Source organism: Spermophilus citellus, assembly GCF_964194105.1.
Source record: "Spermophilus citellus genome assembly, chromosome: 18".
NCBI lineage: Eukaryota > Metazoa > Chordata > Mammalia > Rodentia > Sciuridae > Spermophilus > Spermophilus citellus.
In genome coordinates this window covers 35,083,170-35,103,776 of record NC_138200.1, presented here as the reverse complement: position 1 = coordinate 35,103,776, position 20,607 = coordinate 35,083,170, and the positions used below count along the sequence as shown (strand labels likewise).

The 20,607-nt window shown below is 44.0% G+C and overlaps 1 protein-coding gene and 1 pseudogene across 2 annotated transcripts in view; one reads left to right on the top strand and one right to left on the bottom strand.

Annotated features, from left to right (window-relative positions):
* Nucleotides 1-297: 297 nt before the first annotated feature.
* The window catches only part of ABCC11 (ATP binding cassette subfamily C member 11), a gene marked incomplete at both ends in the record, with an annotated part of 31,168 nt that continues 10,858 nt past the window's right edge, over nucleotides 298-20,607 (top strand). Inside the window, 9 exons of the mRNA XM_081273605.1 lie at nucleotides 298-528; nucleotides 2,318-2,452; nucleotides 2,536-2,632; nucleotides 5,371-5,460; nucleotides 7,548-7,648; nucleotides 8,453-8,650; nucleotides 14,329-14,555; nucleotides 14,679-14,816; nucleotides 17,485-17,671. Coding sequence (XP_081129731.1) covers nucleotides 298-528; nucleotides 2,318-2,452; nucleotides 2,536-2,632; nucleotides 5,371-5,460; nucleotides 7,548-7,648; nucleotides 8,453-8,650; nucleotides 14,329-14,555; nucleotides 14,679-14,816; nucleotides 17,485-17,671 — 1,404 coding nt within the window. The remainder of the gene's footprint in view (nucleotides 529-2,317; nucleotides 2,453-2,535; nucleotides 2,633-5,370; nucleotides 5,461-7,547; nucleotides 7,649-8,452; nucleotides 8,651-14,328; nucleotides 14,556-14,678; nucleotides 14,817-17,484; nucleotides 17,672-20,607) is intronic.
* On the bottom strand, nucleotides 11,552-12,195 carry LOC308637284 (S-adenosylmethionine decarboxylase proenzyme 2-like; annotated as a pseudogene). Its single transcript has 2 exons — nucleotides 12,154-12,195; nucleotides 11,552-12,068 (listed from the first exon to the last, which is right to left on the bottom strand). The product of its transcript is annotated as an S-adenosylmethionine decarboxylase proenzyme 2-like (transcript).

Below are 20,607 nucleotides of genomic sequence, written 5' to 3'. Positions count from 1 at the left end.
GGTCCCACAAAGAGCCAGGTGCAGTCAATAGAAGTTCAAAACTTGAAGGAGATGTAAGAAGGTACTGTTTCTTGGGAATGAGTGATTTATTTTTCTATCTAAATTTTTAGTAGTTTAATATGCCTCCTGAGAAGTTGACAGGTTTAGAAAAATTGTATTCAATTAGGAGATGGGAACAATTCTGAAAATCATCAGGTACCCTGGAATGTGGGTACATCTTGGTCTGTACTGAGGGGATTCCATCTGCCACCCCTACCCACCCATTTGAGCACAACTGATTGTCTTTGCCCTCTAAACATGGTTCCTTTTGCTGCCTGTCTTCAGATTGGGGAGAGGGGTCTCAACCTCTCAGGGGGACAGAAGCAGAGGATCAGCCTGGCCCGTGCCGTCTATGCCAACCATCAGCTCTACCTACTGGATGATCCCTTGTCTGCGGTGGATGCCCTTGTGGGGAAACGCATCTTTGAAGAGTGCATTAGGAAGACACTCAGGGGGAAGACTGTCATACTGGTCACCCACCAGTTGCAGGTGACCACCCCTCCAGGGCTCTGGCCATGATTGATGAATAATGAAGATCCTCAGGAGCTATCATTTCAGAGTACATAATAACAACCTCCCAGTAATTGTCCCTTCATCTCAGATTAGACTCCTCCAAATTTGGTGTCTTAATCCATTTTGTGTGCTATAACAACAACAACAAAAAACTGAGGTTGGATAATTTATAAAGAAAAGAGGTTTATTTTCATTCATTATTCTGGTGGTAGCATCTGACTTACTATTTATTTATTTTTTTGCTATGAAATATTTAAGACCAAAAAAGGTTTACAAAATAATTAATGAAAACCTATGTATCTACCACCCAGAGTAAGCAGTTAAACATTGATTACCCTCCTACATTGCACACTCTCTCCTCCCTCTTGCTAAAAAGCCTTACTTCATTGCTTATGGTCTTCATGCTTTTACAATACATATAGGAATCTCTAAACACGACAAAGTTTCATATCTATACATATATGTGTGTGTGTATTTTTAATATATTTGGTACTGGGATTGAAGCCAACATTGCTTTGCCACTGAGCTACATCCCCAGCCCTTTTTACTTTTTTATTTTCAGACAGGGTCTCCTTAAGTTGCTTAGGGCCTCACTAAGTTGCTGGAACTTGAGATCTCCCTGCCTCAGCCTCCCAAGTCACTGGGGTTACAGGTGTGAGTCACTGTGTCTGGCACCCTTTGTATATTTTAAATGTTATATTATTGATATTTTACTTTCTGTGTCCTTCAATATTTTTTTCACTTAACTTTTTGTTTTTGAGATCTCCCATGTTGATAATGGGTAACTTTGTTGAATTCTCACTGGTATAGTGTTCCAGTATTTGAACATATTAGAATTCATTTCTCCCACATGAACTTTTGTTTCCCATTTTCACCTTTATCTATATGTGTGTGTGTGTGTGTGTGTGTGTGTGTGTGTGTGTGTATTTACAACTGACCTTGCAAATAGGTTTGAGAGGTTTTTATTTTAGGATAGGGTTTTAGGAATCAGTTGTTCATGATTCTTCAAAAATCTTAAGGGCTAGGGGTATAGTAACATGTGGGAGGCCCTGGAATTGGTCCCCAGTTTCCCCAAACCGAAACCACCTTGCACGTTACTAGGTATTTTTAAATAGCCTCCAAAGTATCTGTGCCAACCTACCATCTCCCAGCACTTTATGAGAATTCTCCTTACTTTGACGTTTTAGTCAGCTTTTTCACTGCTAGGACCAGACCAGAACAATTATAGAGGAGGAAAAGTTTATTCGAGGGCTCATGGTTTCAGAGGTCTTAGTCCATAGAAGGGCAGCTCCATTCCTCAGGGCTGGAGGTGAGGTGACCATCATGGTGGAAGAGTGTAGTGGAGGAAGCTGCTCACATCATGGTGATCAAGAAGCAGGGAGAGAGAATCTACTTTCCAGATACAAATGTATACACTAAAGCCACACCCTAATTCCCACCTCCTCTGGCCATACCCCACCACTTCAGTTACCACTCAGTTAATCCCTGTTAAAGGATTAATTCACTGATTGGGTTAAGACTCTCACAACTCTCTGAACCTTCTTGCATTGTCTCACCTGTGAGCTTTTGGAGGACAACTCACATCCAAACCAAACCACTTGGATTGTCGCCAATACATGGGGTTGTCTGACTTGTGAGTTTTTGCCAATCTGGTGGTACAAACTAATATTTATTATCATTTAAATTTACATTTTCCCCGATGAATAATGAAGTCGAACACCCTCACATATACTTACTGAAGACCTTATTGCTTTTGATTGCCCAGTACTTAGAGTTTTGCGACCAGATCATTTTGCTGGAAGATGGGAAGATCTGTGAAAATGGAACTCACGGAGAGTTAATGCAGAAAGGGGGGCGGTATGCCCAGCTGGTGCAGAAGATGCGGGAGGACGCCTTGCAGGTGATTTCCGCCCCGCCCAGCTCTGGCTCCCTGGGAAGAGCAGAGCACCCTTCCTTCACCAGGCGCCTGGACTCTCTTCCCAGGACACACTGCAGGAGGCAGCAGAGACTGCAGAGAACCCACAGGAAGCAGTTCAGGCTCTGGCTACCGGCAAGGAAGAGCCCCTCAAGGAGAATGTTGGTAAGGATGAGAGGAAATCTCCAGGATGCCTCCATTCCGGGTTCCTCTGAGGTCCTGGAAGAAATGCCAGGTTCATGTCTTCCCGGGCCACTTCCCTCTCTATGCTAGATCCTAAATGTTCTCACACACGGGTTACAGCTTGGAGTCATTGAGGACCAGGGTAAGGGTGGTGGTGATCAGGGGGCCTGAAGCATCCCATCCAGGAAGTGACTGCTGTGGAGCCTGCTGCGGCTTTGCAAGACATCAGGAGGATCATTCCTAAGATGATATATAATTAATCACCAAATATATGAAAAAATGTTCAACATCTCTAGCAATTAGAGAAATGCAAATCAAAACCACTCTAAGATTTCATCTCACTTTAGTCAGAATGGCAGCTATTAAGAATACAAACAACAATAAGTGTTGGAGAGAATGTGGGGGAAAAGTCATACTCATACACTGCTGGTGGGACTGCAAATTGCTACAGCCAATATGGAAAGCAGTGTGGAGATTTCTTGGAAAATTGGGAATATGAACCACCATTTGACCTAAATGGACTTTACCCAAAGGACTTAAAAACATCATTCTACAGGGACACAGCCACATAAATGTTTATAGCAGCACAATTCACAGTAGCTAAACTGTAGAACCTAGATGCCCTTCAGTAGATGGATAAAAAATGTGGCATAGATACACAATGGAATATTACTCAGCAATAAAAGAGAATAAAATCATGGCATTTGCAGGTAAATGGATGGAGTTGGAGAAGATAATGCTAAGTGAAGTTAGCCAGTCACAAAAAAACAAATCCTGAATGTTTTCTCTGATATAAGGAGGCTGATTCATAGTGGGAGAGGGAGAGGGAGTGTGGGAGGAATAGATGAACTTTAGATAGGGCAGAGGAGTGGGAGGGGAAGGGAGGGGACATGGGGTTAAAAATGATGGTGGAATGTGATGGACATGATTATCCAAAGTACATGTATGAGGACACAAATCTGTGTGAATATACTTTGTATACAACCAGAGATATGAAAAACTGTGCTCTATATGTGTAATAAGAATTGTAATGCATTCCACTGTCTCATATAAATAAAAAATTAATAAACAAAGAGAATAAATGCTGTGAGCAAAGGTGTTGGAGATCAGCCTCTTGTCTGAGGCAGGGTAGCGCAAGGGAAAGATTTTCCCTTCAAGAAAAATGGTTCTTAACTTACTAGAACAGATAAAAGAAAAAGAAAATTCATTCTTGAATTGAAACGCAGTTCTGCTGCTTACAAAACTGTGGGATCCCAGCCAAGTGGCACAAGCTCTGGGAACCCCCACTGGCAAAAGTGGAGATAATAGTACGGACTTTGCAGGGTTGTAGTAGAGATTAGATGAGGTCAGGTCTAGGGAAATTCCCAGCACAGTGCATGGCCCATTGTAGTTTCCTGTCACCATTAGTCTTCCGCTGCCAGGGTCAGAAACAGATTTGGGCTAATATAGACAGAAAGATAATGTCTTGGCAGGACAGGGTGTGGACCATAGAATAAAGGGAAAAGGAGAAGAATTAGGAATCAGCATCTTTAGGGTGCTTCAAGCAGCAGTAACAAATGCAGAGTCTTTTTGGTAAAAGCCTATTGCAAGATTTTCTACCTTACTCTAGTTTTTCCCAGGATTTGAATTTTAGGAAGGGAGTCTCTTCCCAGGAAATATTGGGGTTCTGTTTTAGTAGAAGGGAGAATGTCAGGCAGACACAACAGACATTCATGGCTGTGCAGGTGGTTGCTGTTATTATCAGAGGTACCTACTAGTATTTCTTTCTTTCTTTCTTTTTTAGAGAGAGAGAGAGAATTTTTAAAAATATTTACTTTTTTTTAGTTTTTGGTGGACACAAATCTTTATTTTATTTGTATTTGGTGCTGAGGATCGAACCAGCTCCTCATGCATGCCAGGCGAGCGTGCTACCGCTTGAGCCACACCCCCAGCCCACCTACTGGTGTTTCTAGGCACTGTTCTGTAGCCCATGCTCCAGGCCAATGTCTGCCTAGACCGATGTCGTGACTGTTTTTTGAAAAGTTGTCTCAAATATGTATTGCTGCAGAGCATCTTGCAACCATCCAGGCCTGCTGTTTTTCAGATGGTAAAACAAGTTAAGTGATCTGTCTGAGGTTTCACAGTGACATGGTGACCATTCTGGAACCCAGACTTTCTGGTCCCATGTCACTGTTGCTTCATTTGCTCCTTCTGCCTCTCTCAACCCATTAAGCACATGGGAATGGTGGACCCTCCAGGGATTTTGTTTTGTTTTGTACTGGGGATTGAACTCAGGGGCACTTGACCACTAAGCCATATCCCCAGGCTTTTTTTGTATTTTTTTTTTTTTTTTTTGAGACAGGGTCTCACTGAGTTGCCTATCACCTTGCTCAGTTGCTGCTGGCTTTGAACTTGAGATCCTCCTGTCTCAGCCTCCTGAGCTGCTGGGATTACAGGTGTGCGCCATCATGCTTGGCCCCTCCAGAATTTTTTGAATGGCAAGGGAGGGACCCTCTACCCAGACTCTGGAGTTCAAATCGATGATTACCATCAGTTATGTTTTCCATGGAAAACCTGCGGCTCAGGGACAGACCTAGGTAAATCCCAGCTCCACACTCACTCTCCCTGGAAGGTGGGAAGCAGAAGGCTTTGGCAGGACACCCTCTTGGCCCCGGAAGGGGAGCAGCTGATTGGGAGGCATTTCATTTTCTTTCTTTCTTTTTTTTCTTATCCTGACCCAGTGCCAGAAGAGCAGCTCACAAAGAAGGAGGAGATGGAAGAAGGTTCCCTGAGTTGGAGTGTCTACCTCCAGTACATCAGAGCAGCTGGAGGTATGGTCTATCAGCATCCACCCCAGGCCTGGGGCTCTTGTCCTGATCAGCACCTCCCCTGAAGCCAGGTCAGACTGGAACCTGTGAGGTCCTAGGAGGTGGAGAGGCACAGAGGGGTCATGCCATTCATGGAATCTGACTTGCACAAATCCAACCATTCTCCGTTGTAGTAACTCTGGCATGAGTCAACGTTGGCAATGATGTTTTCACATCTGCTAATTATTTCAGTATACTTGTTACTTCTAAACTTTGGGTCCCGACTCACTAGCGGGTTGTGAAATCAACTGAATGGATCATGAGCAGAGCTGAAAGAAAAAAACAGGACAGAAAAGACCAGCAAGCACTGCACGTAGGGACACTGGTAGAACTTTTATTTTGCTGTATATTAGGTGTGGTTTTAAATGGATTCCTTAAGGCAGGAAGGTGGCAATTAGAATTTTCAAATTTACTGTTTTATTAAATGATGTATATTATCATGCACGTTTACTATACAATGTTGGGAACACAAAACCTAGTATATGGTACCCTCCTTTTTGAGTAATTTAAGAGTTTTTTTTTTTAAAGTTCTTTTGACTCCTTGCAACTTTTTGCTGTTTGGTGACTTTAGAGCCTAGCTTTGGGTAAAATATATCTCTTATCCACCTGGGGGTGGGGATTAGGGGGTGGGAAGAGGTGGGCTGTGCATAGGTCACCCATTCCTACCCCTTCCACCATGGATAGCATCCTTGCAAGGTGTAACATGTGGCTTGCCCAGAGCAGGGGAATAGCGAATCCTGGTGAAATGGATGAATAAGTTGAGAAGTTGATTGGTCTGAATTTACAAAGTACCTACTATGTGCCAGGCCAAGCTCTGAAAGTCATCTATGAATTAACCCTGAAATCTCTCTAGAGATAAAGAACTTGCATCCTCCAGATAGTGAGAGGGATCTTTGTGGCCAGGAATAGTCTCAGGTCTCATCAAAGAATAGGCAGACTTGGAAGAAATGTAGAATTTGGGAAAGACACATGGACACGGGACATAGACTGGGTAGATGGGTGGAATGCTAGGGCAAGAGGCAGATACCAAAGGAGGGAATGCAAACCCCAGGTCTCCCGTCTTTGACTTTTTGAATTCAAGATCTTCCACTTACCAGCTCTGTGACTCTGGGAAATGTTTTTCCTCTCTCTGAGATTCAGGTTCCTCATTGTCATAGTCTGTCTGTGCTATTGTTACAACATGCCTGATTTATAAAAAATGGAAATTTATTTCTCACAGTTCTAGAGGTGGGAAGTCCAAGATCAAGGAACTGCCCAGTTCAGTGTCTGGTGAGGGTCTGATGTTTGCTTCCAAGATGGTAGCTTGAATTTTGTTGCGCCTTCTGTCCTCCAGAGGAGGCATTTGGAAAATGGATGAGGCAGGGCTCAAAATCTCTTTTGTAAAGGCACTTACAAGAGTGGGACCCTCATGACCTAACACCTCCCAAAGCCCCCCTTCTAATACCATCACCATATGCTGGTTTGGTTTCAACATAGGAATTTGGGAGGAATGCATACATTCAAACCATAGCACCCATGTAAATGAGAATAGAAATCAAAACCTCAGAAATGGCACACAGAACATAATAGTTCATAGTATACTTTAATGTAGAAAAGGTGACTGTTAAGGTTCTTTCTAAAAGTGAACCCTAAGAATCTGCATAAGGTGGAACTAACTTCTTTAGAATACTGCTGCTGTGCCAGGCACTGGGCTGGGTGCCTGACACACATCATCTCATTTCATCTTTGGTTTGTCCCTGAGTCTGTTTGAATGTCACCATTTAAAAGGCAAGGAAATAGACTGATATTAAATATCACTGATTAAATATCATTAAATATCACTGATATTTAATGCCTTCTCCAGGGTCACCCAACTTGGAAGTCAGAATTTAATCTAGGAGTTGCACCGAGGGCTCTCCAACTTTAGAGCCCAGTTCTTCCCAGTCCTCCAGGGTGTCTAAAGTGGATGGGGGTCCAGGAGATCAAATGGTTCAGGGCTTAGCAGCTCTGATACTAGTTGCTTGGCATCTTCTCATGGCACCACCTGTGCACCCCCACCGTCTTCCCCCCAGGTTGCCTGTCTGTCACAGTTTTCCTTCTGATGGTGGTGATAGTCTTCCTCACAATCTTCAACCTCTGGTGGCTGAGCTATTGGTTGGCACAGGGCTCAGGGGTGAGTATCATGATGTGGGTTTCTGTGAGTAGGTGGCTTCTTGCTCCCTTAGATCCCCTTGAGGGCTAGAGCACAGCTAGGGACCCGTGGGGCAAGCCCAGCGCTGAGTTGACAAGTGTGTTCCAGGAAGAATAGTCTGGGAGCTGGGATCCTGCACTGGCCTTCTGGCTTTGTAGAATGGGTCATCACCATGCAGTCTTTTGGGGACAAACCCAAGAGATTTCTGTTCCCAAACAGTCTCCAGGAATCCGTGCATGTCTCCTTAGTGGGTTTCTCCTTTGGTTTGAATTTTGACTCCTTACTGTGCTTTATTAAAGTACTCCCCTGCACTCTGGGGCACTGGGGGGGATGGGAGCCACCATGAGGCAGAATTAAAGTGGGTGATTTTTAGAAAGACACCTGAAAGCCAATGGCAAAAGTCCATATCCCATGCACCTGCCCAGTTGCCACCACAGTATGATGGCCTCTCCTTTTCCACCTTTTAGATTTCCTATGAGTGCTTCTCCTTGGTAGAGTCTAAATTGAAACCATGCTGGCAAGGAGCCTGGGAAGTCATGTGTCCATCTTGTCTTTGCATTGCAGTGGAGAGTGTAGAAGGGGTGGCTGTTGTGGTCCAGAGGATGGGCATTGAGGACCTAATCCAGGGCAGGGCAGGAGGAAGGAAAAGAAGGAGAACAGCTAAAGCATGGAGCAGGGAGGTTTGAACACGTGGTTTTACCTACTAGCCATATAGTTTTATGTAGCCCCTTGGAGAAGGACATTCTCTTCTTGAATTTCACCCTGGACCCCTGTTCTTTCTTGAAGACCAATTGCAGCCAAGAGAGCAACAGGACCACTACAGACCCAGGAGACATACTGGACAATCCTCAGCTGCCCTTTTACCAACTGGTGTACGGCCTCAGCACCCTGTGCCTGATCTGTACAGGGATCTGCTCCTCAGGGGTTTTCACCAAGGTCACCAGAAAAGCATCTACAGTCTTGCACGACAAGCTCCTTGACAAGGTATAGATTTGGATGCTAGGTATGGCAGGGCTGAACCCTGACCTTACCTAACTTGGTTTTTGATTTATAGAGAAATGGAGCAGAAAGCAAAGAGCATTTCCATATGCCCCCCCCACTCCATTCCCCCAGTTTCTCTTAGTCTTAATGTCTTGCATTACTGTGGAACATTTGTTAAAATGAATGAGTCAATTGATACCTTGCTAATATTAACTAAAGTCAACAGTTTGCATTTGGGTTCACTCTTTGTATTGCACATTTTATGGGTTTTAACAAATGTATAATGACATGTATCCACCATTTTAAAATCATAGAAAAGAATTTCCCTGCCCTAAAAATACCCCAAATCCCTGATTGCTTTTTCTGTCTCCATAGTTCTGCCTTTTCCAGAATGTCTTAGTTACAAGGGAGTGTAACTGGTTCACTAGGTGGGTAGGGATTGAGGAAGGTGCCTCAGCGCTCTCCTGCTGCTGGAAGAATGAGTTAAGAGTTCAGTGTCCCTTGGTGGAGGGTTAAGGGACACACCAATGCTTGCCTCTGTTGGCTGAGCCCTGTCACATATAGAGTTGCTGGTAATTTCCCCAAGTGCCTGTTGTAGTGGGTATGGCATCCTCATTTTACCTGTGAGATAACTGGAATTCCATGTGCATTATGGTAAGAATGTGCATTAAGTGTTAAGCATGTTAGATACACATAAGGCATCACATGTTGGAATACCAACACAACACCTCCTAGAAATATCACTTCTTCCCCTCACCAGATATCACTACTGATAGATACTATTACAGGCTTGCAGTGGTGAATGAACAATGTGGTCAGGGTTTGGGCTATAATGGGTTTATGGTCCAATGGGGAAGAAAGGGAAGAAAATGGGCCACTGTAATATGATGTGCAAGTGTACCACAGGATGGAGCACACAGGGCTCTAAGAATGTAGGAAGCACCTAACCTTGGCTTGGGTGTGGGGGAAGGAGTGGAGGTAGTCCAAGAAAGCTTCTTGGAGGATGCAGTCACTCCTTGAAGGATGAGTTGGGATTTAGCCAGTTCAAGATCAGGAGGCGGAGGTGGACAAAAGCAGAACATTTCTGGGGAAGTGAATGGAGTGCAGAAGGCTGGAGCTCAGAGGTGTGAGCTAGGCGCTTTGACAGGGGTGTGTGGAAGGGAAGGAAGAGACCCGTCATTCCTGGTAGATTGAGTGCAAGTTGTGCTGCTGTTAAGTGTTTCAGTCTTGGGAGGATGAGGCAAGAGCTTTCCCTCCTTCTCAGATAAGGTGACTACCTGGCAGGTAAGCGCAGTGCTATCTGAGGCCTACCATTTACCATCCAGGCAGCGGTACAGCACTTGGCCCCATGGTCTCTACAGGAGCCTCTGGCTGCCCTGCTCCAAGATTCTAGAAATATCCAGAAGCTAGTCCTGCAAATGATATTTTATACCTTAATTTTAAGAAATATCCAAGTTTCTTTCCATTAGAAAGTGTTTAATATTTTGAACATTTCTCTTTTTCTAGTTCTTTCATGGCTTTATTGATTTTAAATTTGACTTTATAGTTTTAAATCATGAGCGAAGGATAAAAATCTCTGAAAAACTCAGCTCAATGGTAAGAAGAACAACTAAACTAAACCCAATCAACCAACAAAAACATTCCTGCTTAGTTTTATTTTAGGAGGCAACCAAAAATCCTCTTCCCTGGGTCTCCAGCATATGCCCCTGATCCTCAATGATCCTGGGCTCAGAAAGATGGTTCGCACACTCCCAGCAGCACTGAGGTCTGTCTGAGTGCTCCCTGATCCATAGCACTCAGACTTCCCCTTGGGTGCTGGGAGTTCTTGAGGGAATGACCCTTTTGCCCTCTGATTTCTTGAAATGATTGTAACAATTATGATTGCTTTAGCTCAAGTGTTTAACAGAAGATTCTGGAAATAAAACTAAAGACATTTTGGAGACAGAAAAAGTACTAAGATGGTAATCTGCTCCCCTGACCTTCTTAGAAAGCAAACATGAGCAAGAACTATCCAGGCATTTGCCGTGACAGCTGCTGCAGGGACCCTTGGTGGCTCTGTTAGTTACTATCTCTGAATAGTCACAATGTTCCTTCTTCTCCTACCTTTAATTTTGGCCTTAATAGATCCTGTCAGTTTTTATCAATTTCTATTTCTTGCATCATGGCTTTTGAGAAATCCATAGGGCAGCGAAAGTGGTCTGTCCGTCAGCGCCACAGGCCTTTAAGAAGTGCCTACTGTGAAGAGCTGGCTGTGCTGAGGGTGGGGGAAGACTTAGAGAGGCATGTCCAGGTCATGGCTTTGACATTAATATTTGGGTGACCTTCAGCAAGTCACAAAGCCACTGCCCCTCCTCTGAGCTTCATTGTTGTTTTTTCCATCTGTTAAACAAGGACACTGAACTAGATGCTTATTAGAGTCCTTTCAGTTGGAAATGTTCTTTGATTTCCAAAGGACCTCATGCCCACTGGCTTTCAGAGATCAAGTTGGGTTCCACCTTCAAGATGGAGCAATCATGGTGAAATACAACCCAAGAGTCCTAGTCTTGTGAAATTTAAGTGGAATTGCTGCTATTTGCCTTTAGCCATCCTGAGTGACAGTCATCCATCCCTTCTATAGAAAATGTTAGGAGCTTCATATAGTAAATTTTTTTTTTCTACATGCACTTCAATTTCATAGCAAGACTAGCATAGAATACCTAAACACAGAAGAGGCCATTCATGCAAGAAATCTAATGCATACACTTCAAATTGATCACACTGTCATTACATCTAGGGCCTTCTGCAATTACAAGGTGATGGTTTTGGAAAGTATAGCCCCCAGTATCAACATCTAGAAAGCAGTCACCACTTCTATATGTGCTCTCTCTCTCTCTCTCTTTGCGTATTTTTCTTCATTTTCCTTAATCAACTCTGCTGTTGTTGCTGCTTCTTGGCAAAACTGGTAAAGACCAAATTGTAATCATTGAACTCTGGCAATCAAGACGTTTAAAACCTTCAGTCTTCTGGGGTGAAGAAAGCACTGTGCGACAGTTAGAACTCTGATTAACAAACAAGGTGGTCACAAATTTTCCTGGCTTGATTACTTCCACAACTTTGCTGCTCAGGTGATCCTAAAAGGTCTGACTTAAGTTTGTTTCCAAGCTAACATAAGAAAATTCTGGTTCTGGAGTGAATAGTCCAGTAAGTTCCATCTGATTTCATTCCATTCATTGAACATCATCCACAAGGATTGAACAGGGTGGCATCAGTGACAGATTCCACTCGCACGAGTGACATCCTTTGCAGTAACACTATCTCTCACGTAGAACTGGTCCATAACTGCTGGATCAAGCTCACTCATCAAAATTTCCAGGGTTTAATCAGGTTGACTTATTACCCAACTCTCTGGGAAATCCAGAAGCTACAAGTACCAACAGTCAGACTGTACAACATTTGTGAAAACAATTCAATTTGGTTTATGCACAGTGTACTATTTCTGCAGGAATTATCCAAAATCCCCCACTGACAAGGCTTTCGTCCTCATTAGGTGTTAGCTTCAGCCTAACCATCTGGGACTGTTCTATTAAATTGCTGCTAGAATTTTACATCCAGTTACCTTTACTTTCTAGAACATAGTTTCTACTAATGTTATCAAAACCAGTTTCTACTTCACATAGATTTTTTTTTTTGCAACAGCAATTAATTTTTTTTTCACAAGTCCTTAAGAAAATGATTCCCATTACTCATTTTGTGTATTATTGTTTTAATAATTGTTTTGCATTTGTAGTCCTTTGGTTTCTTCCCTCAACCTGGTGTCTTCCCCTCCAACCCCACAAATGAAGCAATAAACTTACACTGTGGGTTTATTTACTAATATTATACCCCAGATGGGCAAAGAGGGAAAGTCTTTGGGCTTAATTTCCTTTTAAGGGCATATTAATTTGGCCCCCTTTTTATTGGCATGGGCGCTTTTGGAAAATAAATGACAAAATTAAATGTCTCCCACAAAAGAATTTTAAGTATCCAGTGTTGATTAGCAAGGATTGAGATTAGGGTATACTGACTGAACTCTACACTGCATTCTTTGCTGTGCTCTGTAATAAATGAGATTAACTTCTAATGGAGTACTGTGCTTTTACTAACTTGCTAAGTAGTGGTATTAAAGGATTTTTATCACTAAGTAGTTAAGTAGGGAGATTTATCCTATAGCTTGTACTGGATTCATTCAGTCCTGTCAGTTTGGATCATCCACCTTAACTTTTACTTTCAGTAGCCATTGCCACTAATTTCCTTTAATAGTATATTGTAAACTTTGGTTTAAATCAGAATCAGTGGTTTTCTATCTTAAGACTTACAAGTTCTGTGATTAAGTGACACATGTGTATATTCTGACTTCATCTGTTTCTCTATCATCTCCTTCTGTGACATGCAGAGGATCAAATGTATGACTGCCAAGAATGAAAACTGACCGGGTTATTCACATATTACCATGTAGCAGAATATATGGGTGGATTTTAAAAAATTAGAATCCTAAAAATATCCAGTGGGAAATGACTAGTAATATAGGCTTTCAAGAGTTGGGATCTTTTAGTTATAGTTTTAGCAAAAACTGCAGTATTGAAGCAACTGAGAGAAGGGCAAAATTGACTAAATTTTGTATTTCTTGAACTCACAATATTTTCTTGATAATTTCTGGATTGATGCAGTGATGCTTTGTTCCTTCTGGAATTATAAAGGAAACACATTTTTCAGTGTTTTTAAACATGCACTCTACTTGTTTTGAGATCAAATGGTTAGACACTGTTTTGACGTATAGCTCATGCATGCTGTTGATTGTTTCATTGAGGAAGCTTTCAGTCAACTTGATCTTTTTGATTCTGTAATGAGCACAGCACCTAATGTTGTGACTTGCTCTGTTGTAAGGACTTTAACTCAAAGTGGATTTTGTTTTGGAGTGGTATCCCAGTAGATCAGTAATGTTTGTTGGCTTGAGGTCTGATTTTTATTTTATTAAAAAAAATTTTTGTTTTCCTTTCTCCTAATAGACTTAAGACTTCTAATGCTGAAAACATGCACAAATTTGTGTGGAACAAAGCCTAGAGAAATAAAAACTGTAGATGGAATAGAATCTATCCAGGTGTGATAGAAGAAAACTTTGGTGCCGTGATTTCTTTCTTCATTGGTGTCAGAGTTAAATCAGTTGAAATGTATTTCTGTATCACAATTAAAGCTTCAATAAAAGTTTGCTCACTTAAAAAAATGTTAGGAGCTGATATTGATGAAATGCTTACTAGGGGACAGACACTGTTCTGAGCCCTTTCCGTGCATACTGACTTATAATTCACAGACCATATTTACCCTCTTAGATGGTACAACTCATAGGTGTTTAGGATATTTGCAGAAATATGCAAGCCTTATTACAACTCTATGAAGTATCGTTATACTGGGACTATAGCAAATGTAGACCTTGAGACTCAAAATAACTTGCCCAAGGTCAGACAGCAGAAGGTGGAGGAGCTGGGTAGCCCTGGAATCCAGGCAGGTGGACTCCAGAGCCCATCCATGCTCTATGCTTCCTCCCCGGATGGCTGTTAAGCTTCATCCTGCACCCCTTCACAGCCTAAAGGAAATGGGCATCTTTGTCCACTTCTAAGCCAGGCCTGCTGCTATGTTCATGGACCCTGTGGATTTTGTCCCTGCAGGTTTCCTGCTGCCCCATGAGTTTCTTTGACACAACCCCAATAGGCAGACTCCTGAACTGCTTTGCGGGGGACTTGGATGAGCTGGACCAGTTGTTGCCCACTGTCACTGAGGAGTTCCTGCTCCTGTTTTTGATGGTGATAGCCATTCTGATAATTTTCGGTGTGCTATCTCCATTCATCTTCTTGATGGCAGCCATAATAGGCGTGGTTTGCCTTGTCTACTATATGTGAGTATGTTCTTTCCCTGTATAAGTGGGGTTTGAGACTTGGGGTACAAGATGGGGGCCAACCCAGATTGGATGGTTCCAGGGGTGGATGGCCCCAGTCACTCACCCTCATTCTCCATGCAGGATATTCAAGAGGGCCATCAACATGTTCAAGAGATTGGAGAACTACAGCCGGTCTCCTTTATTCTCCCACATCCTCACCTCTCTGCATGGCCTGAGCTCCATCCGAGTCTATGGAAAAACGGAAGACTTCCTCAGCCAGTGAGTCCTTCTGCTGCCCTTGGACAGTGATGGGGAACGAGGGGGTGGGAAGGAAACAGAGCTTCTGGGTACAGTGTCATCTTTAGAAGAATCAGAACATTGTTTCATTCCGTATTTCTCTGAGCCTCCAGAACCTCATCTGTAAGATGGTGTTTATAAGAATAAAAGTGGAGATGATATGGAAAATGTTTGCAAATTTTAAAGACCTATAGTTAGTTTATGTATACCCTTGGCCCTCCATATCCACCAGTTTGGCATCCATGGATTCAACAACTTGCAGCTCAGAGATATTGGGGCGGGGGTTAGAATTGTTCCTGAACTGAATATGTATAAACTTTTTTTCTTGTCATAAATAATACAATACAGCAACTATCTACATAGCATTGACATTGATTAGGCATTGTAAGTATTGTAGAGATGATTTAAAGTACACGGGAGGATTGTGTAGGTCACATTGTGACTGTTTTATAAAGGAACTTGAACATCCTGGGGTTTTGGTAGCCTCAGGGGGTGTAGGAAGCAATCTGCATGCTGAAGGATAACTGTGTGTGTGTTTTTTATGTTTAATAATCAGGTATATTATTATGCAATTAGGTTATTTTATTATTATGCATTAGGTTTTTTCTTTTACTTCTGAACAAATATCTCATCTAAATAAATTAAAGAGAAACAGTAGCTTTCTGAATAGCAGAACCTCATTCACTGCTCCCCATTCACTATAGATTTGCCTTCTGAATGTTTGTTGAAATAAACAAGGAAATTCTGAGATTGTAGTTGAGGCTTAATGGCGTAATATGAGGTAATCTACTTGTAGAGAATAACTGAACTTGGCCTTCAGCTATAAGAAGCTCAGGGGTGGTGAAAGAGAAAACAGGGACACATCTTTTTATAATAACACAGGATTGGATAGGAAGGAAGATAAAAGAAGGGAACTGATAAGATAGCATGGAAATTCAGTGGGAGAAGAAGTGGTGGGGGAACCTTTGGGGAGAAGATCGTATCTGAGCTGGCCTTGAATGCTGGGTGAGATTTAGCCAGGGGAGACCATGTGATCCTGGGTGAACCATGGTGCCTAATCTCCTACTGGCATTACACTGAGGAGATCTAGGCATGACTTATTCTTTCAGTCCACACTGAGAACCCCCTGTGCCCAGCACCCACAGAGTACACAGCAGGGATGAAGACACACACCATCCCTGCCCTGAGGCATAAAGAAGGGTGGGGGGACACAATTAGACTAAGGTGAACTGGAGCTGCCCTTAAGGAAGATCTCAGAGGAAGAAATAGGGCAGAGATCTAAATGAAGTGAGGGTCAAGCTTAAGAAACGATGTGGGTCAGAACTCTCCAGGTAGAGGGGAAAAGAGATTCGAAGGACAGCAAGGTGACCTGATCAGAGAAGTAACCAGGTCTAAATTGTAATTAATCTGGGAAAGCCTCAAAGTAGGGATAATTGAATCACCTTGGGAGGGTCGGATGCACAGAAGCTGGATTGGTTTGTGCAAAAGTTCAGAAGATGTGGCCAGAATGATTCACAAGACCACTGTGCTTTGGGTGACCACTGCAGTGGTAAGAAGATGGTTTTAGTTGGTACGTAGATGAATGTACTTTATTTCAATAATCAAAAGTTTATTTGAATATACCTTAGAAAAATTCAACTAACACATCAAACCCATTTAAGGTAGTGATAAAAATTTCTCTTAATTATAGAATATATTAAGTCAATTAAAAGAAAAAATACTATTAATTTGGGGAGAAGAGCTAGTATAGGTTGTGTATTGATTTGGTAAATTGTGGTGGTGGTATATAAAAATTGCAAATTCGTGGGTTTGTTTTGGTTGGAAGTGATAGAAAAAAATGAATTCAAACTAGCTTAAAAAGGAAAGATATTTAAGGCTGGAGTTGTGGCTCAGTAGTAAAGTTCTTGCCTGGCATGTGGGAGGCACTGGGTTCAATTCTCAGCGCCACATGTAGATAAATAAAATACAATTTTAAAAAATTTAAAAAGAAAAAAGACTTAAAACAATAAAATATTAATCATTGCTATATTAGAGGGTATGTGAATGTTCATTAAATCAGCATTTTACTTTTTTTTTGTACTTATACAAGTGTTTAGAACAACAGGCTGGGTCAGATCAATGAAGAAACTTCAAGTGAGTCCTGACCCAGAGGCTCAGGTGATGTCCCCAGAGACCCTGACTGGCTCTCTATTGCTCGGCCCTCCTTAACATGATTTCATTTTCAAAGTCTTGGAGACTTTCTGGAAGCTCCAAGCTACCCTCCTGGTAGCAAAATGGTAGATTCTGTTTGGACCAGGATTCCCGTGATCCTACTACAAGTGCTCATTCCCTTCCCTCACTCACCGATCCTGGCAATTGCTCATGTCATTGACCCAGGTGTGTAACTCACTCATTCCCCCAAAGAATCGGTCATGGAGTTTAGGGGAAGAGTGGATGCAGGTGCCCACGGAGCCTACTCCTCAATTGGATTAGCTCTATCCAAATCCATGGTTGACAAAAGGGTAAGGAAGAGGAGGATATCTCCCAACCCCAAAAGAAAATTCACATTTAACTGGTGGGAGTGGGGTGCTGCAGGAAGCGAGCAGTATCCTCGTGGGGAGCCCCGGGCTGGACAAACACATGGTGCTCAGGTTGTGCTCTCCTTTCTCAGGTTTCAGAGGCTGACTGATACACAGAATAGCTTCCTGCTGATGTTCCTGTCCTCCTTGCGATGGGTGGCATTGAGGATGGAGATCTTGGGCAACCTGGTGACCTTGGCCTTCGCCTTGTTTGTGGCTTTTGGCTTTTCCTCCTCTCTCTATGTCTACAAGGTCATGGCTATCAACCTTGTGCTGCAGGTGAGAAGGGATTCTTAGACAGGGCGGCTCTCCTGGGCTGTGCCTATCCTCCGCCTGAAGCCCCTGGGCATACCCAGGGGTCACAGGACTTTAGCATTTGGCCATTTGAGATCTTCTGAGGTCTGTGCCCCGCCTTCTCTGTTTTCTTGTGGTCACCTCTGTACTGGGGAGGCTACATTTAAAGTCTGTATTTAATGGACTCATAGAACTTGAGAATGAGAGGGAGCCCGTTGCCATAGAATCTCCCACACTTATTGTATAGACGGGGAAACCGAGGCCCATACAGAAGAAAGGCTTGTCCAAACAGAGCATTCGCAGAGCCAGGACAAGCCCTGACCTCCTGGCTTCCTAGCTGATGTTTTTGTACTTGATTGCTCATATCCTGACTGGGTTGTCAAACTTTCCTGAATCATCCCACAAGGGGGTTAAAATGGCAGCTTTCCCAGCCCCTTCCGGTGGGGGCAGGGCTTCTAGTCTTGAACGTGTGCAAGGCTGAAACAGACGGTAGGGCCTCCACCAGGAGGTCTGGGTCTAGGTGGAGCCAACCGAGGCCCCATGCTTAGGAGCACAGCCATAGAGATTCTGAGTCCCTTCCTGGGTCAGGCTTCAGGAGTCCAGCTTTGAAAATGGACTCTCTAGGAGGTGCTGAGTGAGTGACCTCTGTGTCTCTTGGCCTGAGTTTCTCCACACACAGAGCCCTGGGTAGGAGGAGGCGTGGAGAGGGAGTAGCTGGTCGAGGGCCATCGTCCACAGAAGGGCTGTCCATGGGAGACTGTGAGGCCCGAGGCCGGCTCAGGGGAGCCTGGCTGTACAGCGCCAGGGCCCCTTCCCGAGGCGTGACTCTAACTGCCCCTCTGTGCCCATGTGGCCTTTTTTCTAGTTGACTTGGATGTCAGGTGTCTCCCTGAGCTCTATCTATCCTCAGTGCTGACGAGTTATTTTGGATAGGCAGAGTGCCTCGCTCTTCACTGTTCCAAGCACATATTTGCACCAGGGCGTGTCCTGTGTGGACAGACACACACCTGTGTGTCCAGAACCAGCCATGCAGATGGCCGTGCAGCACTCACACTCAGACACCTGCGAGTGCAGTAGGAGCTGGGATTCTCGGGGGCTTATGCTGGGCGGGTGCTTCACCAGGCACTTGTACACACTGCTTCCCTGAAATCCCTCCTGAGTGCTGCAGGACATGGGCCAGAGAGGCACAACTCAGGGGTCAACAACAAACAAGGTGGTGTCCTTTTAGGTACCAAAAATAACTTCTCAGCCTTGGGGACAGATAGAGCTCAGTGAGACCCACGAGATCCTAAGCCAACTAGAGCGTAGGCCACACGACTGCAACAGGGGCAGTTAATGAATAACCCCCCTACCCAGGGAAGGGGTGCTCTGGAACTGTGCCAGCAGGTACAGCCTCTTCTCTTTAATTCTCACCATGAGGCACAAGACACACCAGAGGGCTTGACAATGTGTGGCCTGGGATGTCCAGGTTCAAACCAGGCCTGGCCCATTACTAACTGTGTGACTTTGGGTAAGTTTGTTAACCTCTCTGTGCTTGGGATTCCTCATTTGTAAAAAGAATGATAATACAAGTTCTGAAATCATAGATGTGTGAGAAATACATGTAAATATTAGGACCAAGGCATGTTAAACATGTTGAATAATGGCTGGTGCAGGTTAACTGCTCAGTGAATGCTAACTATTCTCAGTTCTGTCTTACAGGCCTAGAGAGTTCGAGTAACTCATTCATGTTTCCAGAGGTTTGTCCATGGTGGCTTATGGCCATAATAGACCAGTAAAAGTGTTTCCCAGAGTTCTGTGAGCCACCCTAGATAATTTATGGAACCAAGGAAGAGCGCCCAGGAACCCAATTTACAGAATTAAATAGAAGAGGCTGTACCTGCTGGCACAGTTCCAGAGCACCCCTTCCCCTGGGGGTTATTTATTAGTTTTCCCTGTGCAGTTGTGTGGCCTATGCTCTAGTTGGCTTGGGATCTCAGGTGTCTCACTGAGCTCTGTCTCCTCCCCCCACCCCCCTTTTTTTTTTTTTTTGGTGGTGCTGGGATTGAACCTAGGGTCACGCTACTACTGAGCTACATTCCCAGCACTTTTGATTTTGTATTTTGTGACAGGATCTTGCAAAGTTTCCCAGGCAGGCCTCCAACTTGTGATCCTCCTGCCTTGGCCTCCCAAGGAGCTGGGGTTTCAGGCATGTGCCACTGTGCCTAGCTCCCCCCCTCCCCACACATATTCACATACTCACATGCAGCAGTGCGTGCACACACATGCACACACATGCACACACATGCACACACACACACACAAATGCAAAGTTATTTCCAAGCCTTCTAGAACTCTGGGGAGAGGTTCCAAGCTGATGTCTTGGGAGAATTGCAATCATTAAGGCCCAGAGATCCCTCCTGAGTGTGCAGGACATCGACCAGGAGTGCAAAGCTCAGGGAAAGGCCATGCAGTGCTGATGTGGCCCTGGGCACAGTCCTGTGGCAGGGAGCAGAGGCCCATCTCTCCTAGGGTCACTGTGGACTCATAGGCCCCTGCCCTTCCCGGAGGCCTAGCTGGACTTCTGTTGTGATGTGAGAGACACTCAGTGCATGTTCCCTACTCTCCTATGCTCCATCCACGTGGAATGCTCCACCTCTGGTCGCCAAGTTGTGCTGGGGAGTCCTCCCCCACCAGCCACCAGTGCTGCAGCAGACTGACCAGGAGACACCAGCTGCTGTCCTCCAGCCCAATTCAGTTCTGACACTGTGCGCGTGGACCGGGCGTCAGAGCCTATGGATGGGGTGTTAGTCCCAGCAGACTGCTCTCTAGGCTCAGGCCTGTTACAGGCGCAGGCTGCAACCTGTATTTCTGACCAGCTGGCTGTAAATTGGGGTCCCTGTGCTCTCTTCCTTGATTCCATTAATTGGCTAGGGTGGCTC